The sequence below is a fragment of the Hibiscus syriacus genome, unplaced genomic scaffold (assembly GCF_006381635.1).
Source record: "Hibiscus syriacus cultivar Baekdansim isolate YM2019G1 unplaced genomic scaffold, ASM638163v2 tig00117010_pilon, whole genome shotgun sequence".
In the NCBI taxonomy this organism is placed as follows: Eukaryota; Viridiplantae; Streptophyta; class Magnoliopsida; order Malvales; family Malvaceae; genus Hibiscus; species Hibiscus syriacus.
In genome coordinates, this window is record NW_024063522.1 from 355,049 (window position 1) to 380,315 (window position 25,267).

The 25,267-nt window shown below is 34.2% G+C and overlaps 1 protein-coding gene and 2 pseudogenes across 1 annotated transcript; all 3 read right to left on the minus strand.

Annotated features, from left to right (window-relative positions):
* Positions 1–1,217: 1,217 nt before the first annotated feature.
* On the minus strand, positions 1,218–24,596 carry LOC120195191 (homeobox-leucine zipper protein ATHB-6-like). Its single transcript, XM_039197275.1, has 5 exons — positions 24,591–24,596; positions 23,529–23,532; positions 2,217–2,279; positions 1,716–2,089; positions 1,218–1,626 (listed from the first exon to the last, which is right to left on the minus strand). Exons 3-5 carry the CDS (start codon positions 2,275–2,277, stop codon positions 1,279–1,281), a joined length of 783 nt encoding a protein of 260 aa, XP_039053206.1. The 5' UTR covers positions 2,278–2,279; positions 23,529–23,532; positions 24,591–24,596; the 3' UTR covers positions 1,218–1,278.
* LOC120195215 lies at positions 3,404–7,525 on the minus strand (annotated as a pseudogene).
* LOC120195216 lies at positions 17,586–19,072 on the minus strand (annotated as a pseudogene).
* Positions 24,597–25,267: the final 671 nt, after the last annotated feature.

Below are 25,267 nucleotides of genomic sequence, written 5' to 3' on the forward strand. Positions count from 1 at the left end.
TAGGCATGTGAGATTGTTTTGTTCTCATATTTTTACTCTTTAGACTTTTGAGATGCTCTTCTGTGTTTCTTAGCCATGTGAGATTGTTTTTTAAAAAAAGTTAAACAAAACAATATTATTTTGTTATGATTTTTTAGCTCCAAATTTATTTTTTAATTATAGTTATATAATTATATTTATTATTTAATATGTTTTACCTTAAATATTATGTTGTAGTTAATTTGAATCATTTTGTTTCACTTGATTTTATGGTTTTTAACTTATATATGTTATGACTTGCTTTGAATATGACTTGTGATATAAAAAATTATTTTTTATTAAATATTTTTGATATTTTTATTTAATTTTTTAAATAATTATGACATCGTCCGATTTTTTCGATCGGTCAAACCCTATTTAACCGATTGAACTAATAAACTAATAACATGACCGATTCGTTAATTGGTCCAGTTCTGAAAACCATGATGCTATATAGGTAGATTCCATGGGGGCATTAACAGTCAAAGATGGATGACATAGAGGACCCATTTCTGAGACGAGAGAGACCAACTTTATGTTCTGTCCCTTTCCCATCCAATCCATTAGAAGTGGAAAGGACCACCCTAATCTCCTCTTCCACAATTGGATGTACATATTGGATGGACATAGGGTTAGGAGGAGCGGTGTCTTTAAAAAAAAATCAAATTTTTATATAATTTAAGTATTTATTTATATTTTTTATTAATAATTTATTTTTATTTTTAAAATTTTATAAGTTTATCCTATCTTTTTAGGTTGAATAGCTAAGCATGACATTCTTAAGTTTTTAGGTGATGAGAGGGTCTACTTTCTACCCACCACATGGGCTGATGGGAGCCTATCAGAAATGGGATAAACAAAAGTGAAAGGGAAGAGAAGAAAAAAGATGGAGTTTGGACCGAAACAGCTTCTCCATTCTCTATTTTTTTGCTTGCCTTTCTTAAATGGAAAACACCTTCACTCAGTCCCATTTTGCATTTTAGCAATGCCAGCTAAGCTACCCTTGTCAAATTTTCATAGCTTTGATGTTCATAAAGATATTTCAACATTAACAGTTTGTTTCTACATTACAAAATAAATCTAATTCGATTTCGAATCTTGATATCAGTAATTCGTCCTCGAACTTTGATCGTAAAGCACTTGTAATTGAGAAGGATCATATTTTGAGACCATGCTCTTTCAGACCAAAAGAACATAACTTGATTAACAAAACTTTCAAGGCTATTTTATTTGATGGGGTTGTAAAGACTTTAATTCTTTTCACTTCCCTGTGAAGTACCATTGAAGAGATGGAGGTTGGTCCACTGAGAAGAAATTGCAGCATTCTTCTGCAGTAATCATGCATTGTTCTTCCACTTTCACAAGCATTCTTGGATCGAATGGTTGAAACCATTGATGATGATTTGATGAATCTGAAGATGAAGAAGATCCATTTACTTGAAAAGAAGAAGTTGGTGACATCAATAACTGAGCATTAACATCACTCTCTTCTTTAACAATCCCAGTTGAATCATGATCATCGTCGTCATTCTCACACAAATCATGCTCTTTGATCTTCTCTGAGAATTTATCAGAATCTTCTTTGACCTTTGCTTTAAGATCTCTCAACTGCAATTTCAGAATCCAAGAAACACATTAATTACTGCAAACCAAATAGGATTTCAGCAATGAACTATATATATATATATTAAATATACCTTTGCAGTTAATACATCATTCTCTTGTCGAAGATTGTTATAACCAAACTTAAGAGCGTCATAATTTGCTTTAAGAACACCATAATCTTTCTCCAGCTGCTTAGTCTTCCAACGGGCACGTCGGTTTTGGAACCAGATAGCTACTTGTCTCGGTTGCAGCCCTAATTCTTCAGCTAATTTAACCTTCCTCTCATGCTCCACCTTGCTTTCCTCCTCGAAAATCTTCTCCAATGCCTTAACCTGAACCATAGATAATCGCTTTTTCTTCTCGGCAGCTTGACCAGCTTCTTCTAATCTGTCTTCCTCCTCTAAACCATCCAACATTGCTTGGAACTCCCTGCTGTAAACTTGCTCCTTCTTTGAGTCCTTCTCCTCTGTATAATTCAACAGATTTAACTTATTAACATGGTCAACATAAGAACTTAAACTGTTTTGTTGCAGAAAAGAAGGGAAAATTGCAAGTTTGATCCCAAAAAAATTGGGGTATAAAAAGTCCTGTACCTTCAGGTGGAGAAATGGAGATGAAAGCATCCATGGAACCTGAAGAATTGGGGTGATTCATGATTTAAGCCAAAAGCTAATAAAAAAAGATGATATTTTTTCCGTTTTTCAGCGTACTGCTTACAGTTGCAGGAGGGTTCAAACTTTCAAGCAAATTTGGTGCTTTTCATCTCCATTAACCACAAACAGGAAGCAGCATATATTGTGAACACTGAATGTGAAAGCTGACAAGAATGGCAAAAATGTTGGTACGCAAAAAGGCTTCTTTTCTTTTAATGCTTGTTGATTCTCTCAGCTAAGCAGCTTCAAGTAATTTGATGAGAAAAAAGAAAACCATTTTCTTAATCAAAGTTAAATACACAGGATTAAGATACACACAGATTTTTGAAATAAGCATGCTTCACTCGGAGCAGCTGTTATGTAAAAGGCTTCAAAATTAAAACCATTTTAACTGATTTGAATATCAGCCAAATCAAGCTAAAATGCTTGAGCTTTCCATTAGTTATATAAAAGGTTGTCATTTTGCCACATCCAACAAGGGAAGTGAAATAGGAATAATGTCTATTTTATGATCCTTGTGGACCACAAGGCTTGGCTGTCAAATGCTATCCTGTTCTATGGCTCGAGCTGAGCTGAACCTTAATTTTGATAATTGGTTATTAATTAAAAATAAATTTTTTTATTAGAATCGATAAAATTGAATTGGGTCAATTGGTACAATGATTTGGTCATATAAGTTGGCCTTGAAAAGTAATTCCAACAAAGCTAAAAAACAGTAATCTTAAACAAGCGAGAAAATGCAGAAAATATCACCAAAAACATTAAACAATTACCTTGAATACACTGATGGAAATTTCAACATCCTCGTGCAATCACTTCTTAACATCAACTCAATTAAGCCACATATGAATCTCTGCTCGATCGATCGGTTGATCGAAACTAATACATTTAATAAACACGAAAAAAACCACACGTTCTTTTTTGTTTGTGTAAAATTACGACATTTTATGACAAAAAATGGTGAAAGTGTGTTCAATGGGGGTGAAGCAGCATACTATAAGCTACAAAATTTATGCTGCTCTATTTGGTTACGGCTCAATGGGGGTTAAATCTAATAGATTTCTTTGATCTCATCCTCAAAAGCCGAAACAAGTAGCACCAAAATTCAATCTCCTATAATTTAATCGTTACGGAAAGGAGCGCAGCATGATGTCAATTTCAGCAACTTCCATGGCATTGCAGACCCATTCAGGGACATCTCCTTTAGGAAACTACAAGATAGTGCAAAGTTTCATAAGGTTCGAGGGCGACATAGTACATTTATAAGACTAATTTGCTCTTAAGCCTATAGTACAAGGATCCACCATAAAATTTAACCTAAATATTCATATAAAAAATTAATCTAGTCTTCCTACTTTTGTCGGCAAATATATGTGTTTATCAGTTTATGACCGAAAACCATCATCATTATCCATGTTGCTAATGCTGGGTAATAAAGTAGAGAAATTTAGGCTAGGGAGATGGTAATTGATGTGAGGTTAACAGTGGGTAATGCTGCAACGTAATAGATGCCAACATACTCGGACTGGAACCAAAGACGGCAATATTTCATCACTGAAGCTTAGGAAGAACATAGAACTTTGAGATAATTTAAAATTTGAGCCAACCACTATCCAAGGATAATGTTTTGGAAGAATTACAGACTGAAGTAGGCTACAGCGCAAAATTAAAAGATGCAGGATGTTACGTACGACCAGGAAACTAGCATTTTCGAAAAATTGAAGGCAGGAAGAAAGAGAGATGAAAATACCATTTTCTGCAGAAAGTCGCATACAAACCTGTAAAAAGAAAGATTAAGAACAGTAAATATGCTTATACTGCATGAAAAGAAAAGATAAAAGAAAAATGAAAATTGCACAAAGCAAGAAGCATACTCGGGAAACTTCCCCTTGACTATGGATGTGTAAGCTGAAATTGGCAAAGATTTACTCTCAAACATTAAAAATAAAGTAAACAATGAAGGCAACAAAGCATACAGCATGGAAACTTTAAGGTTGTACCTGCATCATATAGTATAAATTATGATATGATAAAAGCTGAGATCCCATAGCATCCTTTGTTACAAGAGAAAGAATGTATGCCCTTGTATAGTTCTTGCATACTTGGGGAAAGAGTTTAATATAACAAAAACAAAATTCATATATTAACATATTTAAGCAAATATGTCACGAAATGCATACCATACAAGCACATGTAGGATAGATAGAACGAGTATCCTCGGCCATCGCATTGTGCTTGAGTTTAAGCACTCCCTGCATTAATTGTTCGAATGACTTCAGAATAGTAAATTCATATTTTAAATAAAACTGAGTGTGGATGTGTGTTTAATATCCTTTAGGTCCAGTATCTAATGCATAACAAAAATATCAATTCATAGGGAGCTGAACTTAAGAGACCAAACTTTTGACAGTAGTATATTATCTGTGTCTAACACATACTTCATTAATTTATTCTATGTTTTCTCATGTATTTGGAGGATCCTTGAGGAACCATATCCCCAAACCCATGTCTAAGAATGTTTTTGACATCAGTGCAAGACATAGATGATTCAAGAAAAATAGAGTAGGCTGTAGATAAAGGATAAACAAAACACGCAAGGCACAAGTTATAGTAAAGCATTCGATGAGAAAAGACAAGTCATACTAGAAGGAAAACAGAAAGAATAGTGACTAGTGCCATAAACACGATTCATAGCAACTAGTGACAAAACTGAGAACATTTACTCTTAAAAACTTTGTAAATAAATCACCTCCGGAACAAGAGCAGTCCCAAAACGAGCAGTTCGAGTAGGATAAACACAGTCATACATGTCAGCACCCAAGGCACTACAGACTACAATATCCAGCGGATACCCAACACCCTGAAATGAAGCAAGCATAAATATAATTATTTACAGCAATCTAAATGGAGAAAAGAAGGTGCAATGCGTCAGAATCTAAGGATGTAGATTACAGTGACAAAACTCATTTGTACCATGACATATCGAGGTTTATCTTCAGGAAGTGCTGCAGTACACTGAGCAACAACACGCCAAAATGAATCTTTATCTTCACCACCTGCAAGACCACCAATTGCATACCTGTCGCACAAGTGAGCTTAAGTTACTTCACCTTGTTGTTGACTGAATCTTTAGCCAACTTAGGTTATCCTACTTCTAATAGTATCACCCCCCCCCCCACAAGATAAAAAATTGCTAGGAATCATACAGATTTAGATATTGGAGTTGTATTTTCTTAAATAATCAATCATTTTTCTTCTAATAGTTAAACCAATTATTTTCTATCCCTAGAAAATGATTCAGACATCAAAATGCATGGTGGAAAATTCTATTGAAACTAGCTTAATTATGAAACATCAAGATCTGATCTTCTGTAAAAGTACATTCATAGCAAACATAACATTAGTAGGATACCATTCATCAGCTTAAATAATCAATTATTCTTTAGTCAACTCAACCTTTTATTTTTTAGTCCTAGAAAACTCAGATCTTGAAATGTTATGTGGAAAATTCTAGAGCAACTTGCTAAAGTATGAAACACCAAGATCTGATCATCTGTTATAAAATATATTCAAAGGAAACATAGCACAAGTTATTCCTTGATATAGAATTCACATACCCTGGTAAATTACGATCCACCAATCCCCGAACACATATATCCCTGATAAAAACAAGTATCAAAAGGGCAAAAAATCCAAAGTATCATGAGTAAATTGAATGGAGGTAACACACACACCAAGAAGAAGATAAGAGATTCACCTTAGTACTGGATCTAAAACCACCTTGTAAAAAAACCAAACAAATTCTGCTCATGTGGCCTTTTATGAGCTGTCCATAAGATCAAGGCAGCACAAAAGAACTAACTCGATCAGAATGCCACCACTAAGAGAATTACAACATTACTAATAAAAAACAGGGACTTAAAAGGGACACCAGAGAGCTATTTTAAAAGAATGATGGAAAATTGAGAGATCCAAATGATAACATTCAATAATAACATTACGTTACTTAGTATGATTATAACACACACACTGTATACTTTTGAAAAACTTTAAAAGCCCATGCACATATGCCCAATATAAGATAATCCATCCCAACAAGCTAGAGGACAGGCAGACAAGGCAAAATGCTTATTTAAAACTTAAATCATCGGCAAGTAATATGATCCTCAGCCAAATGGTCAATCTATCCATGCATGAACAACTAGAAATAATCAGTCTTAGCATAACTACCTTCTATGCATCTGTCTATCCAACGAAGGGTACGATACATGGCCTCTTCAATTCGTGGACCAGTAATAGTAGTTTTCACCACATCATCAAGGGCCATTATGATATCCGCTCCAATTCTATTCTGTATAATTGTTAGGGGAAGACAAAGTTAAAATGGAATATTCAAAATAAATAAAGACAACAGGCCCAATAAACTTTTAGAATTTTATCATATCACCTGGTTACTGTTAAAGGTTCGGAGATAAAAATGTGAAGGCACATAAGTTCTCATAGCAACTGGTCTTTAGAATTTGCAAGATATTTATACTGCTAATAAATACCCAAGTAAAAATCATGTCTTGAGAGTAACAGATCTCAGTACAGTACACTATCAAGCATCTGAAAAACAAGCCTCCCTTGTTTTCACAGAATCAACCTTTACGGATTTTAATTCATATCTTAAAAGAGACAATTATTAAGTTGAAACTAGAAAGGGTGTCACACCCCGATTTTGGGCTAAACTTTTTCTTGGTTTAATTAGGATTAAAATATTAATTTCAAAAATTTGGAAGCTATTCTGTGAATTATGGAAGTTTAAGGGATTAATGTGATGAGTATGAAAGTTTATAATTTGAATTGAAAGGAAATTAATGAAACATGGGGACCCAAATGAATTCTTGAGAAGTGTGGAGGACTGCAATATAAAATTTAAAGTGAATCGGATGTAATTTACCCATTTTTGTTTGGAAATGAGAGTTCCTGTCAAAGAATAATGAAATTTGCGAATAAAGGGAGACCTAAAAGCTGTCTAACCAAAGCCCTTACCAGCTTAGCTATGACAGTGTTCAGATAATATTGACAATAATAAAATAAGGTTTTCTACTCTCTGCTCCATTGTATCCCTAGATTGTTTCCAGAGAAAGTTTTCTTATTCCCCAAACTTCAACCATTTTTCTACTTGTCCTCGTCAACCCGTGGTCAACATAGCCATTACCGCTGTCCACCTCGCCTCCTTGCGTCCTAAACCCGTCCTCCACCATGCGTAAAATAGCGTCGAGCGTCGTAAAATAGCTTTAAATGGATCGTTACAAAAATCAAGGTTCATCCACTATTTTCCGTTGATTTGTCATTGACCGGCCACCTGTGCTATACACCGCCGGCGTCAATGGGGGTTGTCCTGAGTCAACTAGTACCATTGTTGCCATCATCAGAGTCATCGTCGACCCGCGTGAAAGGGAGTGAGTTTCGATTGCTCTTGAAACCTCACCTCCATCATTCTCCGTCGAGAAATAGCACCGTTAAGATAATCTCCAGCCTCCAAACTTCAATTCTGAAAAGTTTGATGGCCATCCGTCCACCAGAAGCACCGGTTTCTAGAAACTGGTTTAAACGTTATGGACTGGTCTGAGTTGAACTAAGCCATCAGAGCCAAGTCATGTTTAAGTCATGTTTTTTTTTTTTTATAATAATTAGCTTTTTATAATAATTAATTTTAGAGGGACGTCCTTGGTTTTTAAGGGCAGCACTGAGACGTAAAAAGTCCCTAAAGCCTAGACACAGGAGAACGCCTTTCATATGTAAGGTACCTGTTTGTACTATATAATATAAATTAAACTAATACTTGACAATACACAAATATTTTATAGGACAAACATAACTACATAATCTTGAATTTCTTAGAAAGAATAATAATTATTTTAATATTTAAAACTATTATTTATTATTTTTAAATGATATAAATTAATTTTTTATCAATCTAAAATTTTCATATAACTTTAAATTATTATAATAATTAACAATTTATATTTAATAAAATTTATTCGTATTTATTAAATTTAATATTTTATTATTTTAAAATTAATTATATATTAATTAATTAATTAAAAGAATATAAAAATATTATATTAAAAACAATTTTTCAATAAAAGCATGTGAACAGTGATATAAGCTATAGGCTTGTTATAATAAAATAAATAGTAGAGTGGGCTACGATTTGAGCCCATTTATAAATAATTTTATATGTGTTAGGATTAGAGTTGGAATGATAAAAGTGTAATAACTAATAAATAGATTTCTACCACGAGTTTTCTGCCGGTCTTCTTCTTCTTCTTCTACTTTTCTTGCTCTCAGTTTCTATCTTATTCTTCCTATTTAATCTAGTTTTTTTCCTATTTTGTTAAAAAAATATGAAAAGCATAAAGGTGCTGCGCCCGAAGCCTAAAGCTCGGCGGTGTGCGCCTCCTCGCGCCTCTTGTAAATCGCCTCGCCTCAACCCAAGCGAGCGTCATCTTCATCGCCTGGTTGCACCTCGTACCTTTGAAAACTAAAGGGACGTCGAATTGGAGTTCATGAGAGATTGAATAGAGTTTAAATGGTCGACCGATTTAACTCAAATTCGAGATAATATTTTACTATCCTATGTATGTTTTATGGTAAATGTTGGTAATTGGTTGTTGCATGATTGAAATGATTGGTCACGTAAATTCTGGAGACTATTCTTAAACTCATATTTAATATGAAGATTGGTAGTAAATTAGTTAAAACTCGATTGAACAGTCTAATAAACTAGAAGATCAATAAGAAATAATTTTAAGATTAACGATTAATCAATAAAGGAATTAACCTCGAAATCCATAAATTCTTATGATTATTGTTAAAAGTATTAATGTTGAAAATATTTTGATAAAACTTGTGAAATTAATATGAGAATGTGTATTCCACCCGATAAACTTATTGATTCTCTGATTAAATCTCTGACATATTTACAAAAATTGTTGTAATCAATTTCTAACTCACAAGAGGGTAAAAGACTTAGAATTTATGATTTCTGAAACAAACACCCGAAGAACAAACTACTGAAATTAATGCATACGATTCGATCAAATAAAATGACCAAAATACCTTATGGCCTAGAATAAGTGAATGTCATTAGATAAATACTAAAAACATTGATAAACCTAAATGTTGTATCACCCCCCTTAAAGTTATAAAAGACGAACTCTGTACGTCAAAAAGTTATGATACTGTTATAATACTGAAATAAAATAAATATTACATGTATATGCGCTCATCTCCTCGAAGTACGTTCAGTGATAATTTGCGAAATTTGTCTATTCAATTATACAATGTAATCGATATTAAGAAAGGGACATTATGAAGTTTCCTTGTCTTAACGCTTGCTTAGTATTACGTCGTTGAGATATGCTAAGTTCGTTTTGACTTGGGAGCCTGATAGTCGTTAAAATGTCTAAATTTCTTCAAAAATCAAAATGTTAAAATGCTCCCAATAGCCTAAATAATAGAATCATTCTTGTTATATCCGAATCATAAAGAATTCTGATGTAAAAGTTTATGAATACCTTCATGATATATCTGAATCATAAATGATTTTAAAGTATCAATTTCTAAATATATACTTAGATTCATTAGCTATCAAACCCTTTTAATAGAAATCTCGTTTTTGGAATCACATTAATTTACGTAAGTTTTGTTTTGTTTTTTCTGATAATTATCAAATTCTTTCGGAAAATAATTGGATCCTTTAGTGTGTTCTTTATGAATATAAATGTTTTCTCTGATTTAAAAATATGATTATGTTATCTGAAATAAAAACATGATCTCTGATTTCTTTTATACAAAATATATCTAGCTCATGATTCTGATATTACTATTTTACTGTTTAATCTGATTTATATTGGGGTACTATATGAGATCTCTTATGAAGTCTCTGCAAGTTCAGCCTTTAATCAACTGATAATTCTTTATGGACTTAAGGTGACCTTTAAGTAGACTCTTAGGCCCAATGAGCCTAGGGTAGGACCTTATGAATCCTGGGGAACTCCCTTAGGATGACTCCTCTGCTTTTTGCATAGGGTAAGTCCTTATGGACCCGAGGCATCCCTCAAGTGGGCTCTTACACTTCGGTTAGGATAAGTCTTTATGGACTCACGGTGCTCCCTTAGGTTGGCTCTTACACCCAATGGGGCTAGAGTAAGTCCTTATGGATGCAGTTTTGTGGAACTGCATATCGTTGTTCGATGGGAAAGTATTAATGTGATTTTAAAATCTATTTTACGACATAAACTACTACTGTTTTTAAACTATTTGTACACTTTTTTCTAGTTTTGTTGGAATACTATAGATTCCCCAACTAAATCTCTTGAATCTGTCTCTCTGAATGTTTCTTCTAAACTGTAAGTTTTTATACTGTAGGTTTCATGACTATTACATGGAGAATTAATAAATGAAACCTCAAATCATCATTAGAACTTGTATATGTATGGATCACTAAGAAAGATTTATCATGTTTTACCATATATCTACTTGCCTTTTAGCATCACCCAATAATTTTGTATTACTAAGGTTTTCTAAAACTCACTCTACTACTTACTTTTTCAAATTAAAAAAATTTGATACTGTATAATTACCGATATCAGTAATGAGAGTTCTTTCAAGGTCACTTATAGAGTACGGTGCAAATGTAATTAGGGGAGGCATATAAATTATTGTATTCTTTTTATATTACATTCTGAAATTTGTTTTTATACAGTAATTGTTGAATTCTATTTTGTAAGAGGAAGAAATAAATCGCAGCGAAGATAATAAAAACTCGGGTAAAGCGAGAAAAAAGAGAGGTTAGAGCTTTGGCGACAGATGAGAATACCCTGGTGCGTTTGGTTCACGGAATGTAAGATTACCAGGAATATGATTACTGCAATGTTGTATTTTGTGTTTGGTTGGTTTAACAGGAATGTAAGATTACCGTGTTTGGTTAAAAGAATAAAAGATTATTGGAATGTATATTTGACCAAATTATCCTTATTATATATTTGTTTTTTTAACAAGTTGGAAGATATTTATATATTTTCTTTAAAAAATTTAAATTCATAAAATTTATATATTTTTTTTTACAAAATTGATAATATAAAAAGATTTAATGAAAAGATAAAACTTTATTTTAACCCCTAAACTTCATATAAAATTTTAATTATAGATTTTTTTTGTAAATCTAAAATAGTTTAAGGATAAATATGTAAGTTAACATTCGTAGAATTTTTATTATTCAATGACAGAAGAAGAATATATTTTTTTTAAATTAAGGGCATTTTAGTTCAAAACGTTGGTAATCCAACAATATCTAAGGAAATGGAATTAATGATATTCCAGGTAATATATTCTAAAAAATTCACTATTAGTAATATAAGATTACCGAAAATGACAATCCCAATCAACCAAACGAAAAAATATAAATTTCATTCTCATAAAAATCTTATATTCCTCCAATTAAACACTAAGGGTGTAATGAAAACAAGACGTTCTCCCCGCGGTGGCTTCGCTTTTGTTTTTTCGATTGGTCCATTGTAATTTCCAACGGTTATTTTACATTGTGGTGTATACGTGGCGGGTTAATCGATGAGTCAACTCAACTCAATATTATTTTGCTCAAAGCCCATAAGTGGAAACGGACTGTCATTCGTTTTGTCCAAAGCCCACTACTACACACCCGTCTTCTGCCATTTTGAAGCTTCAAAGATTAAAATAATAAATATTATTAATATTAAAAGATATTTTTTTATAAATTTAAATATATATTATCTTGTATTTATCTTAAATTAATAAAAAATATTTTTTTAAATCTAATTATAATAAATCTAGTATTAAAATATATTTAAATATTTCAAAATAATATTTTAATATACTTGTATAAATCTAATTATAATTAAATACAAATTAGGGATGAATATTCAATCCAGTTAGGTCGCATTGAATAAAAATAATTAAGTTTATCGAGTGAATTAATCATATTTTATTATTCAATTTTTATTTTTATTTTAAATAATATTATAATACGAGATAATTTTAATTTAAACATATTTTTCTAATCATATAATATATGTACATATTTTTTCATATTATAATACAATAGTCGAGTCATAACTATCGCTTGACGGCTGGTACTGAAAAACATGAAACGGTATCCCCCAGTTCACATACGAACGCATATTTCTCTAAAAGAATCGCAAATATATTGTTCTTCCCTCTTTGTTAAGTACTACACGTATGAATAAACTGAAGAGAGTTAATAGGAACAGTGGTCCTTTTAAAAAAAAAATTAATTTTATATAATTTAAATATTTTATTTACATTTTTTACTCTTATCTTCTAAAATTTCATAAATCTATCCTCAATTTTTTATAAGTTTACCCACCTTGTACGCCCTAACAACAAACACTACATTGTTAATGGAGTAACTGCTGGATGGCTAGAACCTCACCTCGTTAACAGTCCATCATCAATTTACCCAAATATGGTAAATTACATTGACTTTGGTGTGTTTGGTTGGGGGAATGTGATATTCACATGGGAATGGAATCTACATTCTCCCGTTTGGTTGGATGGAAATGTTATTTCCAGTAATCTTACATTATTAATAGTAGATTTTTTAGGTATATTACCGGGAATGTCATTACCTCTCTTTCCTTAGGTATTGTTGGATTACCGACGTTTTGGACTAAAATACCCTTAATTTTTTTTTCTTTCAAAATTATCCTTATTCTGTCATTGAATAATAAAAATTCTACGAAGGTTAAATTACAAATTTATCCTTAAACTATTTTAGATTTATAAAAAAAATCTATAATTAAAATTTTATATGAAGTTCAGGGGTTAAAATAAAATTTTACCCTTTCATTAAACATTTTTATATTTTCAATTTTGTAAATAAAAATTATATAATTTTTTAAAGAAAATATATAAATATTTTTCAACTTGTTAAAAAAAATATATATAATAAGGACAATTTGGTCAAATATACATTCCAATAATCTTTTATTTATTTAACCAAACACGATAATCTTACATTCCTGCTAAACCAACCAAACACGAAATACAACATTCCCAGTAATCCTATTATCTGGTAATCTTTTATTCCCACTGGTAATCTTACATTCCGTGAACCAAACGCATACCCAAAAATACGCACAATGGTTAGCAACTCATTTAATATCAGCTGAATTATTGAAATTATTCATCCTCATTCGGTAAATGCTATATAAGCAAGGCTAAATTTTACGGTTCAGGTCAAGTCGGATTAGGTTGACTTAAATCCAATCCAAACCCGACCCGGATCTATTCCTATTCATCACATTTAGTAAAGGGTTTGATTAACATGGCTGAGAAACAAACAAATGAGCCTCATCATTCTAATGGAACCTCTGGAGGATCTCATTCCACTGCTAAGGGCTGATCCAAGAGGAGAGGAAATGCTAAGAAGATAGTACTTTGTATTAACTTTTTTTTTATGTAAAAAAGAGATATTTGTATATTTAGTTTTGTATAATTTAAATATTATTTAATAAATTGGAATACCTAACATAGTCAGACATCAACTGTTACTGCCATCAAATTATACTTGAATTCTATAGATACTTGTTTTTTTCAACACTACTTGAACACGTTATATTAAGTGTTGTGGATAAAATAATGAATATTGTACGTTAAATGTCTTTGATAAATTTTCGATATGATATGTTGATTGTTGCTCATAAAATTTTGCACAATCACAAATCATCAGTTTCATGAATAAAAAAAACCCATCAAACATGGTCGCACCGAATTCGGATAAATCAGACAAATAATCTAGAAATAAGGAACTATATACCTTGCCTTGGGAATCAGACAATGCTGCATCAGCTTCTTTCTTGGATTTGAAAGAGACAAAGCCATAGCCAGATGACTTTCTTGGATTATCATGAAATATAACTTCAGCAGAAACAACATTAATACCCTCAGAACTGAACGACTCTTTAAGATGCTTAGCCCTCGCTGGCTCGCTTCATACGAAAGATTCGCCACCAACAAGTTGAATGCCGGCTCCTGCTTGGGTTTCTCCGGTGGAGCTGCAGCTTTCTTACTCTTAGGTTTAGCTTAATTGAGCCGTATAGTACGACCCTCGATTTCCTATATCAGTTGTAATGTAGGATGATAGATGATTTCAAAGTATACTCTGAATCATTTACTTAGACGGGGGAAATTGCCTCATAGTCACTGAATTCATCAAGGGTTTGGTGATCAGGTGGGTTAGAGTTGTTAGACTTCCGTTCAACATGGTCTAAAGAATTTGTGATGTAACTCATTTGATAAATAACTAAAATAAAGGAAAAAAAATTGGAGATTTATAGGAGCAAAGGATCGAGGCCGAACTCTCTGTACTCAAGTTTAGATGTTGATAAAAAGAATGAAAAACTCTATTTCAAGCTTTTTTATTTATTTATTTAACTTCAGATACTATAATTAAATAGAAGGAATAATGGTCAGACGTGGTTTAAGGTAAATACCGATGGTGCCTGTAACCCCTAGACTCGGCCTATGCGTTTTGACTAAGTCTAGTAAATCACAATCATGATTATTAAAACATGTAACATGTAAACATGTAACATAATATATATTTTTTATACATGTAACATGTAAACACAAAAATAAACAAATCATATTCATATAGTTGAATTAACGAAATCAATGTACTTTTAATTATATATATATAACCATCATCACACATGTCATACATTTTTATATCATACATGTAAACGTATTAAATATCATTACATTACTATACATTAATATAATCAACAGTTACATAAATTATTTTTATTAAATTAATCAAAATTTATTAAATTTTGTATTTAAATATAATTAAAAAATATCGTAAGTTATCTACATCAATACATATATTTAATTATATTTCAGACAATTTTAAGACTTCTTGGTAGATGACCTCAACAAACTTCAAGATTTATGATATTATGTCGGTCCTCAAACACTTGTAGAAAAAATGATATGGATAAGTAAGTCGTGCCATGTCGTTCTTGTTGTTTTCCGAGGGCTCTTCGCCCTTGCATGCAAGTTCTGCAGTTCGAATTTGTCGGTGTCAACAAAAACAACCATGTATGTAGTGGAAGAATTTAGGAGAAGAGTAAGGGATGGTGTTAGTTATTTCACCTTTAAAGATTCATTTCGACTGATTCTTATTTGATAAGAGGTGTTTCACGCACATTACACCATTTTTTAAGAAAACAAAATAGTTGTGGTTGCTATAGACAAACTGCCCCTTCTAATTTGGGCGAAGAGACTTAGTCGGTGTCAAAATATTGTCTCCATTAGGAGGTAGAAAATAGAGAAATGAGGGTTAGGTGGTTTCATTCATTCTTTCAACTTTATTGAAGAGGTTTTATAGTGACCCTTAGTGTGGGTGTCAGACATATATAATTATTATGATGACATGTAGGCTAAGTAGATATAATCAGACAGTTTGACTGTAGTAAGTCACAATAATTTCTTAAAGGTTCTGTCTAAATGTTATTGTCTCTCGAGGTATAAGGTTAAAAAAGTTCTTTCTTGGGAGATGTTCTTTTAAGACCTTAACTGTAAAAGGTATATAGGTGATACGTAGATAACCTTTGATGGAGATATAACAAATTTATAATCCATTTATTATTTTGATAACATTATTTATGTATTACATTTAATGATTATTTTTTCTATCAAATAAATAATTATAATTTTGTTTAATTAATTTCTAATTGCAAATGCATGATTTATTTATGTATAAGAAGATGCAACAAAGGGATTGATACGATGTGTATAAAACTAAGATGCACATATATAATATGGAGACAAGAAGGGATTAGAATCTTTGAATGTGTCCCGCTAAGCCTTAGCCTAGTCATGCCATGTCTACTTAGAAATTTTATATTAATTTTAAGGATTAGCGTCTAAGATGCGCGCTTATGTTGAGATGGGTGTAAACATAAATGTCCAGAGTTCAACCATTGAAATCATTAATAAAGAAAGAAAAAGAAGAAGAAAACATTAATAACAGTTTCTGAGGAAAGGACTATTTTGATTGAAATCAGTCAGCCGTGCATGCATGATCATCGATCACAATCGTTGCATTATATACGCATCATCCCCAGTAGTAGTGACAAGAAACTGATCATAAGATTCTGTTGCTTATGATGGCTGCTTTTGAACCACTTGAACTGGGTTCCTTTCTGTTTTTACCCTGCTTCACAATTTCTAATAAAACTGAAACCCCCGAAATTATAACAGAAGTCTAATTAAAATATAAATACCCAAATTATATTTATTATTCATTTTAGGTATTTAAAGTTTTTTTGTCAAATTAAAATTATTATAATTTTATTTTAAAAACCTCAAATTTTTATCTCAATATATCAATTTTATCGACTGCATACGGCATCATCACTGTTGGGGATTTCCCACCCATCTATCATCAGTCATTCCCTTAGGATGGCAACGGCCGGGTATTGGTCCCCGTCCCCGTCCCGTTTAAAAAAATCCGTACATGTCCCCGTTTAAAAAATCATAGGGATTTAAACGGGGATCCCCATCGAGTAATCGGGAAAAATCACGAGAAAACGGGTATCCCCGTTTAGCATAAACGGTTATTAAACGGGTATAGGGCCGGGTATAGGGTCGGGTATATATATATTTAAATTAAATATATAAATATTATATATATATATATATATATATATATATTAATTTAAATTAAATTTATTAATATTATATATATATATAATAATTATTTTTAATATTTATCGGGCCGGATATCGGGCCGGGGATTATTAAACCCATCCCGTCCCCGTCTCCGTTTAACATAAACGGTTTTTCCCCATCCCGTCCCCGTTTAACATAAACGGTTTTTCCCCGTCTATATTTAATTCGATTTTCGATTTTTCCCGTCTGGTTCAGACTTTTTTACCATCCCTACATTCCCTTCTTATCACAGTTGGAGCAAGTCTTTTAGCATACGTAATTGGTGATAAAACTTAGTGCCAGCAGAATTACGACTTCTGAATAGAAACAGAAGAATCGGCCATTTGAGTCACAAAGAGGATTCAAGGGAAAGGAATAATTATAAAGTAGAAATTTGAGAAACGTAAAACAAATGATTTGAAATCTTGAAGCGGGAGATATGATGTTGTAAGTTGATGGATTCCTTCAGCAACAACAATTTAGAGATAAAACATGGCCTTGTGCAGTTACTACTGTTTACTGTCTTCTGCTAGTCAAAATCTATCAACCAGAACCAACCAAGGGCTTTTCTGCCATCTTGCTTTCATCAATATCCAAACTCATTACCAACTTCCAGACGTCGGATTCATTGGAGATCCTCCGTTTCCCCATTTCCACTACGTACTTTCTGTTCTTCTCATTCGTTAGTCTCGGAGTTTGTACAACTCCCATGGACCTCGACTTGCTCAGCTTCACCTTCACTCCTGTAGTTTTTCTCAACCTTACGACGTCGTCTTCATCCACAACATCGGTTGCTCCCTTCTTCTTCTTCATCATCATCGCCACCTCCGCGAACGTACCCATCGATCTCGATCTATATCCCACCGTACGATCGTCAATCGCTTCGCTGTTGTGATCCACACTGGATACTTTTCGGCTATTTCTCTTACTTCCGCACCTCGAACTCCTTGCCGCCTCCTCGCTACCTTCAAACACTTGGTTCTTCACCAACTGTTTATCCACGCGCTGCCTTTAGTTACTCCAAACAGGACCCACGTGATTTCTCTTCCTCACCTGCTTCAAACATTCAACCACCTCCGTCATCCCGGGGCGTTTCTCCGTCGTAGACCTGACGCACCTAGCCGCCAATACCGCCAAACTTCTCATCAGCTCCTTATCCCCCGGCTGCCCTATACGGCCGTCGCAAATCGCAGCGAAATCTCCTCCCTTGATCAGAGGGACGGCCCAGTCAACAATCGACGGCGGGCTATAATTCAAGTCAATGGCATATCTCCCGCTAATTATCTCCAACAGCAAAATGCCGTAACTGAACACGTCACTCTTAGTGCTGACGTCACTCGATGCCAAATAACCCGGGTCGAGATACCCTAACGTCCCCGCCGGTGGCGTGCACTTAACCCGTACATCCTCCACGTGTCCCCTCAATGCAAGCCCGAAATCACCCAATCGCGCGTTCCAGTTTCGATCAATCAAAACATTCGACGATTTGATATCCCTGTGGATCACCGGCGGATTAGCCGAGTGTAAAGCCTGAACCGCTTTCGCAACCTGCAAAGCGAACCGAACACGCCTGGACCAACCCGGCGGTCTAACGGAGGAGGAGTGTAAAAGATCAAATAAAGAACCGTTGGGCATATATTCGACGACGATTAGTTTATTCCTGCAAAAGGTATCGGAAGTGTAACCAATGAGATTAACGAGATGGGGATGATAAACCCGTGAGAGAATCTCAATCTCGTTGTCCGCCGGACTGTTACAGTTAGCTTTCGTTCTTTTAACGGCAGCGATTAACTTTCCGTTGTCTAGGAAAGCTCTGTAGACGGAACCGTGACTGCCTCTGCCGAGGAAGTTGTCGGAAGAGAAGTCGTCGGTGGCGGAAAGGAGATCGGTGTAATGAAACCGCCTGATTTCAACGTTGTTGGTGGTGTTTCTGGGTTCCTTTTTGTAGGATTTTTTCTACGATAATAATCCCAGTTGTAGGGATCACAAACGGCAATGGCTGACTCTGCATTGCAAGAGCGGCGGCCCATCTTCAAACGGAAGAGAAACAAAAAAAAGGGTTGGGCTTTTCTTTTCTCAGGTGGCTGCTGGAAGAGAATATGAAAGCGGCGTCGTATTGCGAGAAAGCAGAACAAAAATGGAAAGCGCCATTAATGGAGAAGGGAGGGAGAGAAACTCTCGGGTGCCACAGCATTAATATCTAGTAAAGGAAAGATTTTATTAATTTTGTTATTATTTTTTAATAAAATTAATAAAAAATTATTAAAAATAATTATTTTTTTATTATTTTTGTTATTATTAGATATTTTATCGGTTTTATTAATATAAATAATAAAATGTTATTTAAAATATTTTTTTATCGATTTTATTATTATTAAATATTTTATTAAAAATATTAAAAAATATTAATATTTTAAATAAAAATAATAATTTTTTAAATAATTTTTTATCAATTTTATTAAAAAATAATAAAATTAATAATATATTTTTAACAATATATTAATACTGTCGCAAGATAAAGCTTTCGAAGAAGTCTAAAGGGTGTTAACATGTGGACTGATATGCACAGCTTCGTAGATGTGAAAAAACCAATGTTATTAAAATTGGACCGGACCGGCTGGTTCGACCGGTTGAACCGTGACCCGGTGGTCTATCCGGTCCGGTTAACTCCCAAAACGGATTAGCACAGAACCGATAAAGAACTGGAAGAATCGGCTGAAAATCGGAAAAATCGGGGTGAACCGACTGAAAACCGGCAAAACCGGTTTGAACCACCGGTTCACTTTTTTTTCTTTAAAAAAAATTAAACCAAACGACGTCGTTTGTTCAACGAGCCGAGTCAAATTCGAGTATTGCTGAGCTCGACTCGAACTCGAAAACTTTAAAAGTAAGCTCAACTCGACTCAAAAACTCACGAGCTAAAAATTATTAACTTGAAATATAATATTAAAACTTGAAATCGAAACGGCTCGAACTCAAAAAAAATGAAGCCTAAAATTTGAGCTCAATTGAAGCAAAAGAAGAGTTCGCTTTGTGCTCACCAAAAGGCTCTATGATTTTGAATGTTAAATTACCTCTATTATTTATAGAAGTAAGTTGGGATGCTCTTCTATATTTCTTAGCCATGTGGGATTGTTTTTTTTAAACAATTAAACCAAATGACATCATTTGTTATGATTTTTTTAAACCCCAATTTTATTTTTTTGATTATAGTTATATAATTATATTTATTATTTAATATGTTTTACCTTAAATATTATGTTGTAGTTGATTTGAATCATTTTGTTTCACTTGATTTTATGGTTTTTTATTTATACATGTTATGACTTGTGATATTTTTATACCTTTTAATATTGTAAACTTAAAAAAAAGTGTTACATATATATTAATATTGCTTTGAATATTATGTAAAATTAAAAAATATATATTATTTTATATAAAATCCGGTTCAACCGCGGTTGAACTCGATTGAACCAATAAACCAGTGAGCCAGTACCTTCACCGATTTAATGTTTGGTCCGATTTTGAAAACATTAAATAGAATAAAATAAAATAATTGTGATTATAAAAAAATGTTTAAATTCCAATGAAGTCTAAAAAAGTAACATTTGAAGGCAAGGGGGGTGTTTGTTTTGACTTTGGATAACAGGGGAAGGGTTGAATTAACGTCCCTTCGACTGCCGTGATCCTAAAGGCCAGTAATAACCGTCGACATCTGGGGATTGAAACGACTGCTCATTCTAACGTTTTCTGCTCGTTTGTTAGCGTATGTGTATAAATATACAGAAATTACTTTGCTCTTATTATCATTATTGTAAATAAAAAAAGTAATTTCTAATATTATATATTCTTTTTCATTTTCAAAATACCATAATACAAGCTGAAAAACAGTTGGAATACATTTACTACTATTGTATACATGTATTTTTATTTAGCACCAACCGAGTGACCTAAGTGGTTAATGCATTGTTGTTATTTCTTAAGATCTCAGGTTTAAGCACAGAAATATTAGAGGTATAAGTGTTTAATATTAAATGGTTGAAAATTATCTTTAAACAGATATTGTCTTGTACTTACTCAAAATGTTGAGTATTAAAAATGTTAGTTAGCTGTTAACATTCTAACATTCTGTTACTTAGCTGTTAAACTTTACATGGTATTATCGCTATACCCAATCCATTGGGCCGTTTTTCCTTTTTTGGCCTGCTAAAGCTTTCACTGCCTCTTTCAGTTAGTTTTCCCCCCTTTCATGTCCTTCGTTTCTTCTTGCTCCGATGACCACCTTAGACTTTAACCACATCCTCTATCTACATCAATCAGACACACATGGTTCGTCGATTGTCTCTCATCAGTTGACGGGTATTGAGCATATTCTGTCGAGGTTGCACATGTATCAACAAATCATGGAGTTTGATTTCCAGTACCACCAGCAGACCTCAGTTGAGCATGATTAGTGTAGAAGCAAGCAGGATTTGCTAAAGGAGCATTATAAGGAGACACATTTGCAGTAGGCATATTCTGTCAAGGTTGCACATGGCCACTAGGTGAAGTCACGGTAGGGAACGATTTGTTAAATCGATACCAACATCGATCCACGAGATGACCATTTTTGTCGTAAAGCTGACACTAAAATAGGTTACGACTCCTACCACGACCTCCTCGTAAAGATTGCGAGCGAGGCATTTTGGAGTGAGCTACCTTTGATGCATTTGCAGAGTTCACAAAGCCATTATCCTTAATTTGAGCCAAACTAGCACTCATATGAAGCTCATCAAATCGATCAAAGCATTGTTGTTATGTTTCAGCATCCAATAGTACTGAAACAACACCATCAAGGGTAAACGATTCGTGACTAGCAGTGATAACAACTACAAAGGGTCGATACTCAATAAGTAGGTTATTCAAAATGGCAACGATCTGTTCACACTCGGAAATGGAGCTCCCGCACGCAGCTAAGGCATCGCATATTTCCTTGACTTGGGAGATATATGCCCTCATGCTCAGATCTCCTTTCTTCACGGCTTTAAGAAGATAATGAAGGTTCATTATGGTCGTAGTAGATTTACTGACAAAAAAATAGCTACCGATTTCCAAACGTCGGCTGCCGTCTCTGCCCTAACCAGTTGAGGAAGTAACGACAGTCTGATTGTCGATAGCAACCACGAGCAGGGGCGGATTCACTAAGCTCCCTAGGGATCAAGTACATCCCCATTATTTAGGAAAAAAAAAGTGAAATTTAGTATAATATATTAAAAAAATAGGAAATTTTATTTGCACCCCTATTATTTTTAAGAAAATAAAATTAAAATTTTGGACCCTATTTATAAATTTCTGGGTCCGCCACATACCACGAGGCTAGGGCACTATCCTGAGCTTCAAATACTTCATATTCCTCATTGTCGACTACATTGCCATTGTCAAGAGTAATTGTCGAGGGCAGTGGTTGAACCGAGCCATAAAGCATCTTTTCTAGCCGATGACTCCTAACGACAAGTAGAACACGCTGCTTCCATAACAAGAAGTTGCCTTCAACCAAAACAACATTAACTTTCTTGTTGGTAAACATCTTGGGAGGTACCATTGTAGAACCGTCGGAATCAACCATGGCACTAGAAGAAGCACCGTGGTGCATACTTTGTACTAAGCACAACGAAAGTAGCAACCACCAAGAAGACCAATGACTGATACCATATTAGAATTTCAGCATACACAGAAAATAATAAAAAAGGAATGCTTTGTTTATTTCACTGAGCTACAAAAGAGGTTAATGGTTGGTTTATATAGACCAACCTTGTATTCTCATGTGTTAAAGTCAATTTGGTAGGCGCCAACAATTGTTGAATATTAAGCATTTTTCGGTGGAAAGCTGGAAGAATGATCTTTCGGTGCAAGTGGGCAGCAATTGCTGAAAATTAAAATGGTTAAATCACACATTTAGCCACTGCACACTTTAGGGTATTTACAAGATTAGTCCTAAGTTTCAACTATAAATACCCTAGCCCATTTAACTTCAAAATCATCCCAAATCATTTATTTCTCCCAATACTAGAGAGTTTCTTGTGAGTAGTGAGTGTTTTGTAAACACCTGTAAATTTTCTCTCTTAGTAAAAGATCTGCAGCAGTCCGGAGACGTAAGCAAAATTGGCTGAACTCCGTTATCAATTTCGGGTATTATTTTTCCGCTTTTATTTCGCATTCGCACTAATCTGGTTATAAGGAAATTATTCGTACTCGGTTTATTTCCTAACAACTGGCATCAGAGCTTTTGGTTGTGAATTCTGTCAATTTTTTGCGAGGTTACTATTCACATGAATAGTGAATTTTGTGAATAGTGAAATTTGGTCGGTGATACGAGTTTGTCGACGGAGGTGTTCTAATACACGGCGGTTCGCAGAAATTGTCAGAAACAATCCAAACGAAGCCAGATTCGAGTGGGAGCGATGGCTGCAGACGAAGGGAATGTGAAAATTGAAAAGTTCGATGGTGCGGACTTTGGATTTTGGAATATGCAAATTGAAGATTTTTTATACTAGAAAAATCTATATCAACCCCTCTCCGAAAAACAACCAGAGGGCATGAAGAATGAAGACTGGGCTCTTCTCGACAGACAAGCCCTCGGAGTTATCCGACTGACGTTATCCCGCAATGTTGCTTTCAACATAGCAAAGGAAAAGACCACGGCGGGTCTTATGGCGGGTCTTATGGCGGCTCTCTCCAATATGTATGAGAAGCCATCGGCCTCAAACAAAGTTAATTTGATGAGGCGATTATTCAATTTGCGGATGACAGAAGGGGCATCGGTGGCACAACACCTAAATGAACTCAACACAATCACAACCCAATTGAGTTCAGTGGAAATTGAATTCGATGATGAAGTTCGAGCTTTAATTCTCTTATCATCTCTACCAGACAGTTGGAATGCTACTGTTACAGCAGTTAGCAGTTCATCGGGAAACAAAAAATTAAAATTCGACGATGTTCGGGATCTGGTACTGAGCGAAGAAATTCGACGGAAGATTGAAGCATCAACCTCCTCAGCCTTGCACACGGAGTCCAGAGGGAGAACTTTAGAAAGAAATTCAAATCGTGGCAGATCGAAATCCAGAAGGGGAAAATCAAGAACATGAAATAAAGATTTTACCTGTTATAATTGCGACAAGAAGGGTCACTTCAAAAGATTGTCGAGCACCAAAGAAAAATACCGGCGCACAGAATCTGCCAACATGACGAGGAGACAGGTGATGCCATGATTTAAGCGTCAACAGTCCAATTAAATCATGGATTTTGGATTCAGTGGCATCTTTCACTCCACCCCATGCGCGAGAAATCATGGAAACTATGTCATGGTGATTTGGGAAGGTTCATCTAGCTGATGATGAACCTTGAAGATCGTCTGAAAAGGAGACATCCGACTAAAGCTGCCAAACCAGACCACCTGGAAGCTGACAGAGTGGACATATTCCTGGCCTCAAAAGAAATCTGATTTCTGTTGGAAACTTGATGGAGAAGGATATAGTAAACCTTTTCAGGATGTGAATGGAAGATTACCAAAGGAGCACTCGTCATGGTCGTGGTAAGAAGACTGGTACTCTCTATGTAACCTCAAATTTAGAGAATATCATTACAGTAGCAGATGCTGATGGAAAATCAAACCTATGGCACCAAAGGCTTGGCCATATAAGCGAGAAAGGGATGAAGACACTTTTGTCAAAAGGGAAGCTGTCGGATCTAAAGAATGTAGATGTCGGACTATGCGAGGATTACATCTTTGGCAAACAAAAGAAAGTCAGTTTTGCAAAGATTGGCAAGACACCCAAGGCAGAAAGGTTAGAATCGGTTCATACTGATATATGGGGAACATTCCCAGTTCCATCTCTTGTAGGTTCACTATATTATGTCACCTTCATCGATGATTCAACAAGGAGGTGTGGGTTTATTTTCTGAGAAGAAATCAGAAGTCTTTGATACCTTCAGAAAATGGAAGGTCATAGAAAGGTTAGAATCGGTTCATACTGATATATGGGGAACATTCCCAGTTCCATCTCTTGTAGGTTCACTATATTATGTCACCTTCATCGATGATTCAACAAGGAAGGTGTGGGTTTATTTTCTGAAGAAGAAATCAGAAGTCTTTGATACCTTCAGAAAATGGAAGGTCATGGTGGAAAATGAGACTGGTTTGAAAGTCAAGCGGTTGAGGTCTGACAATGGAGGAGAGTACAGAG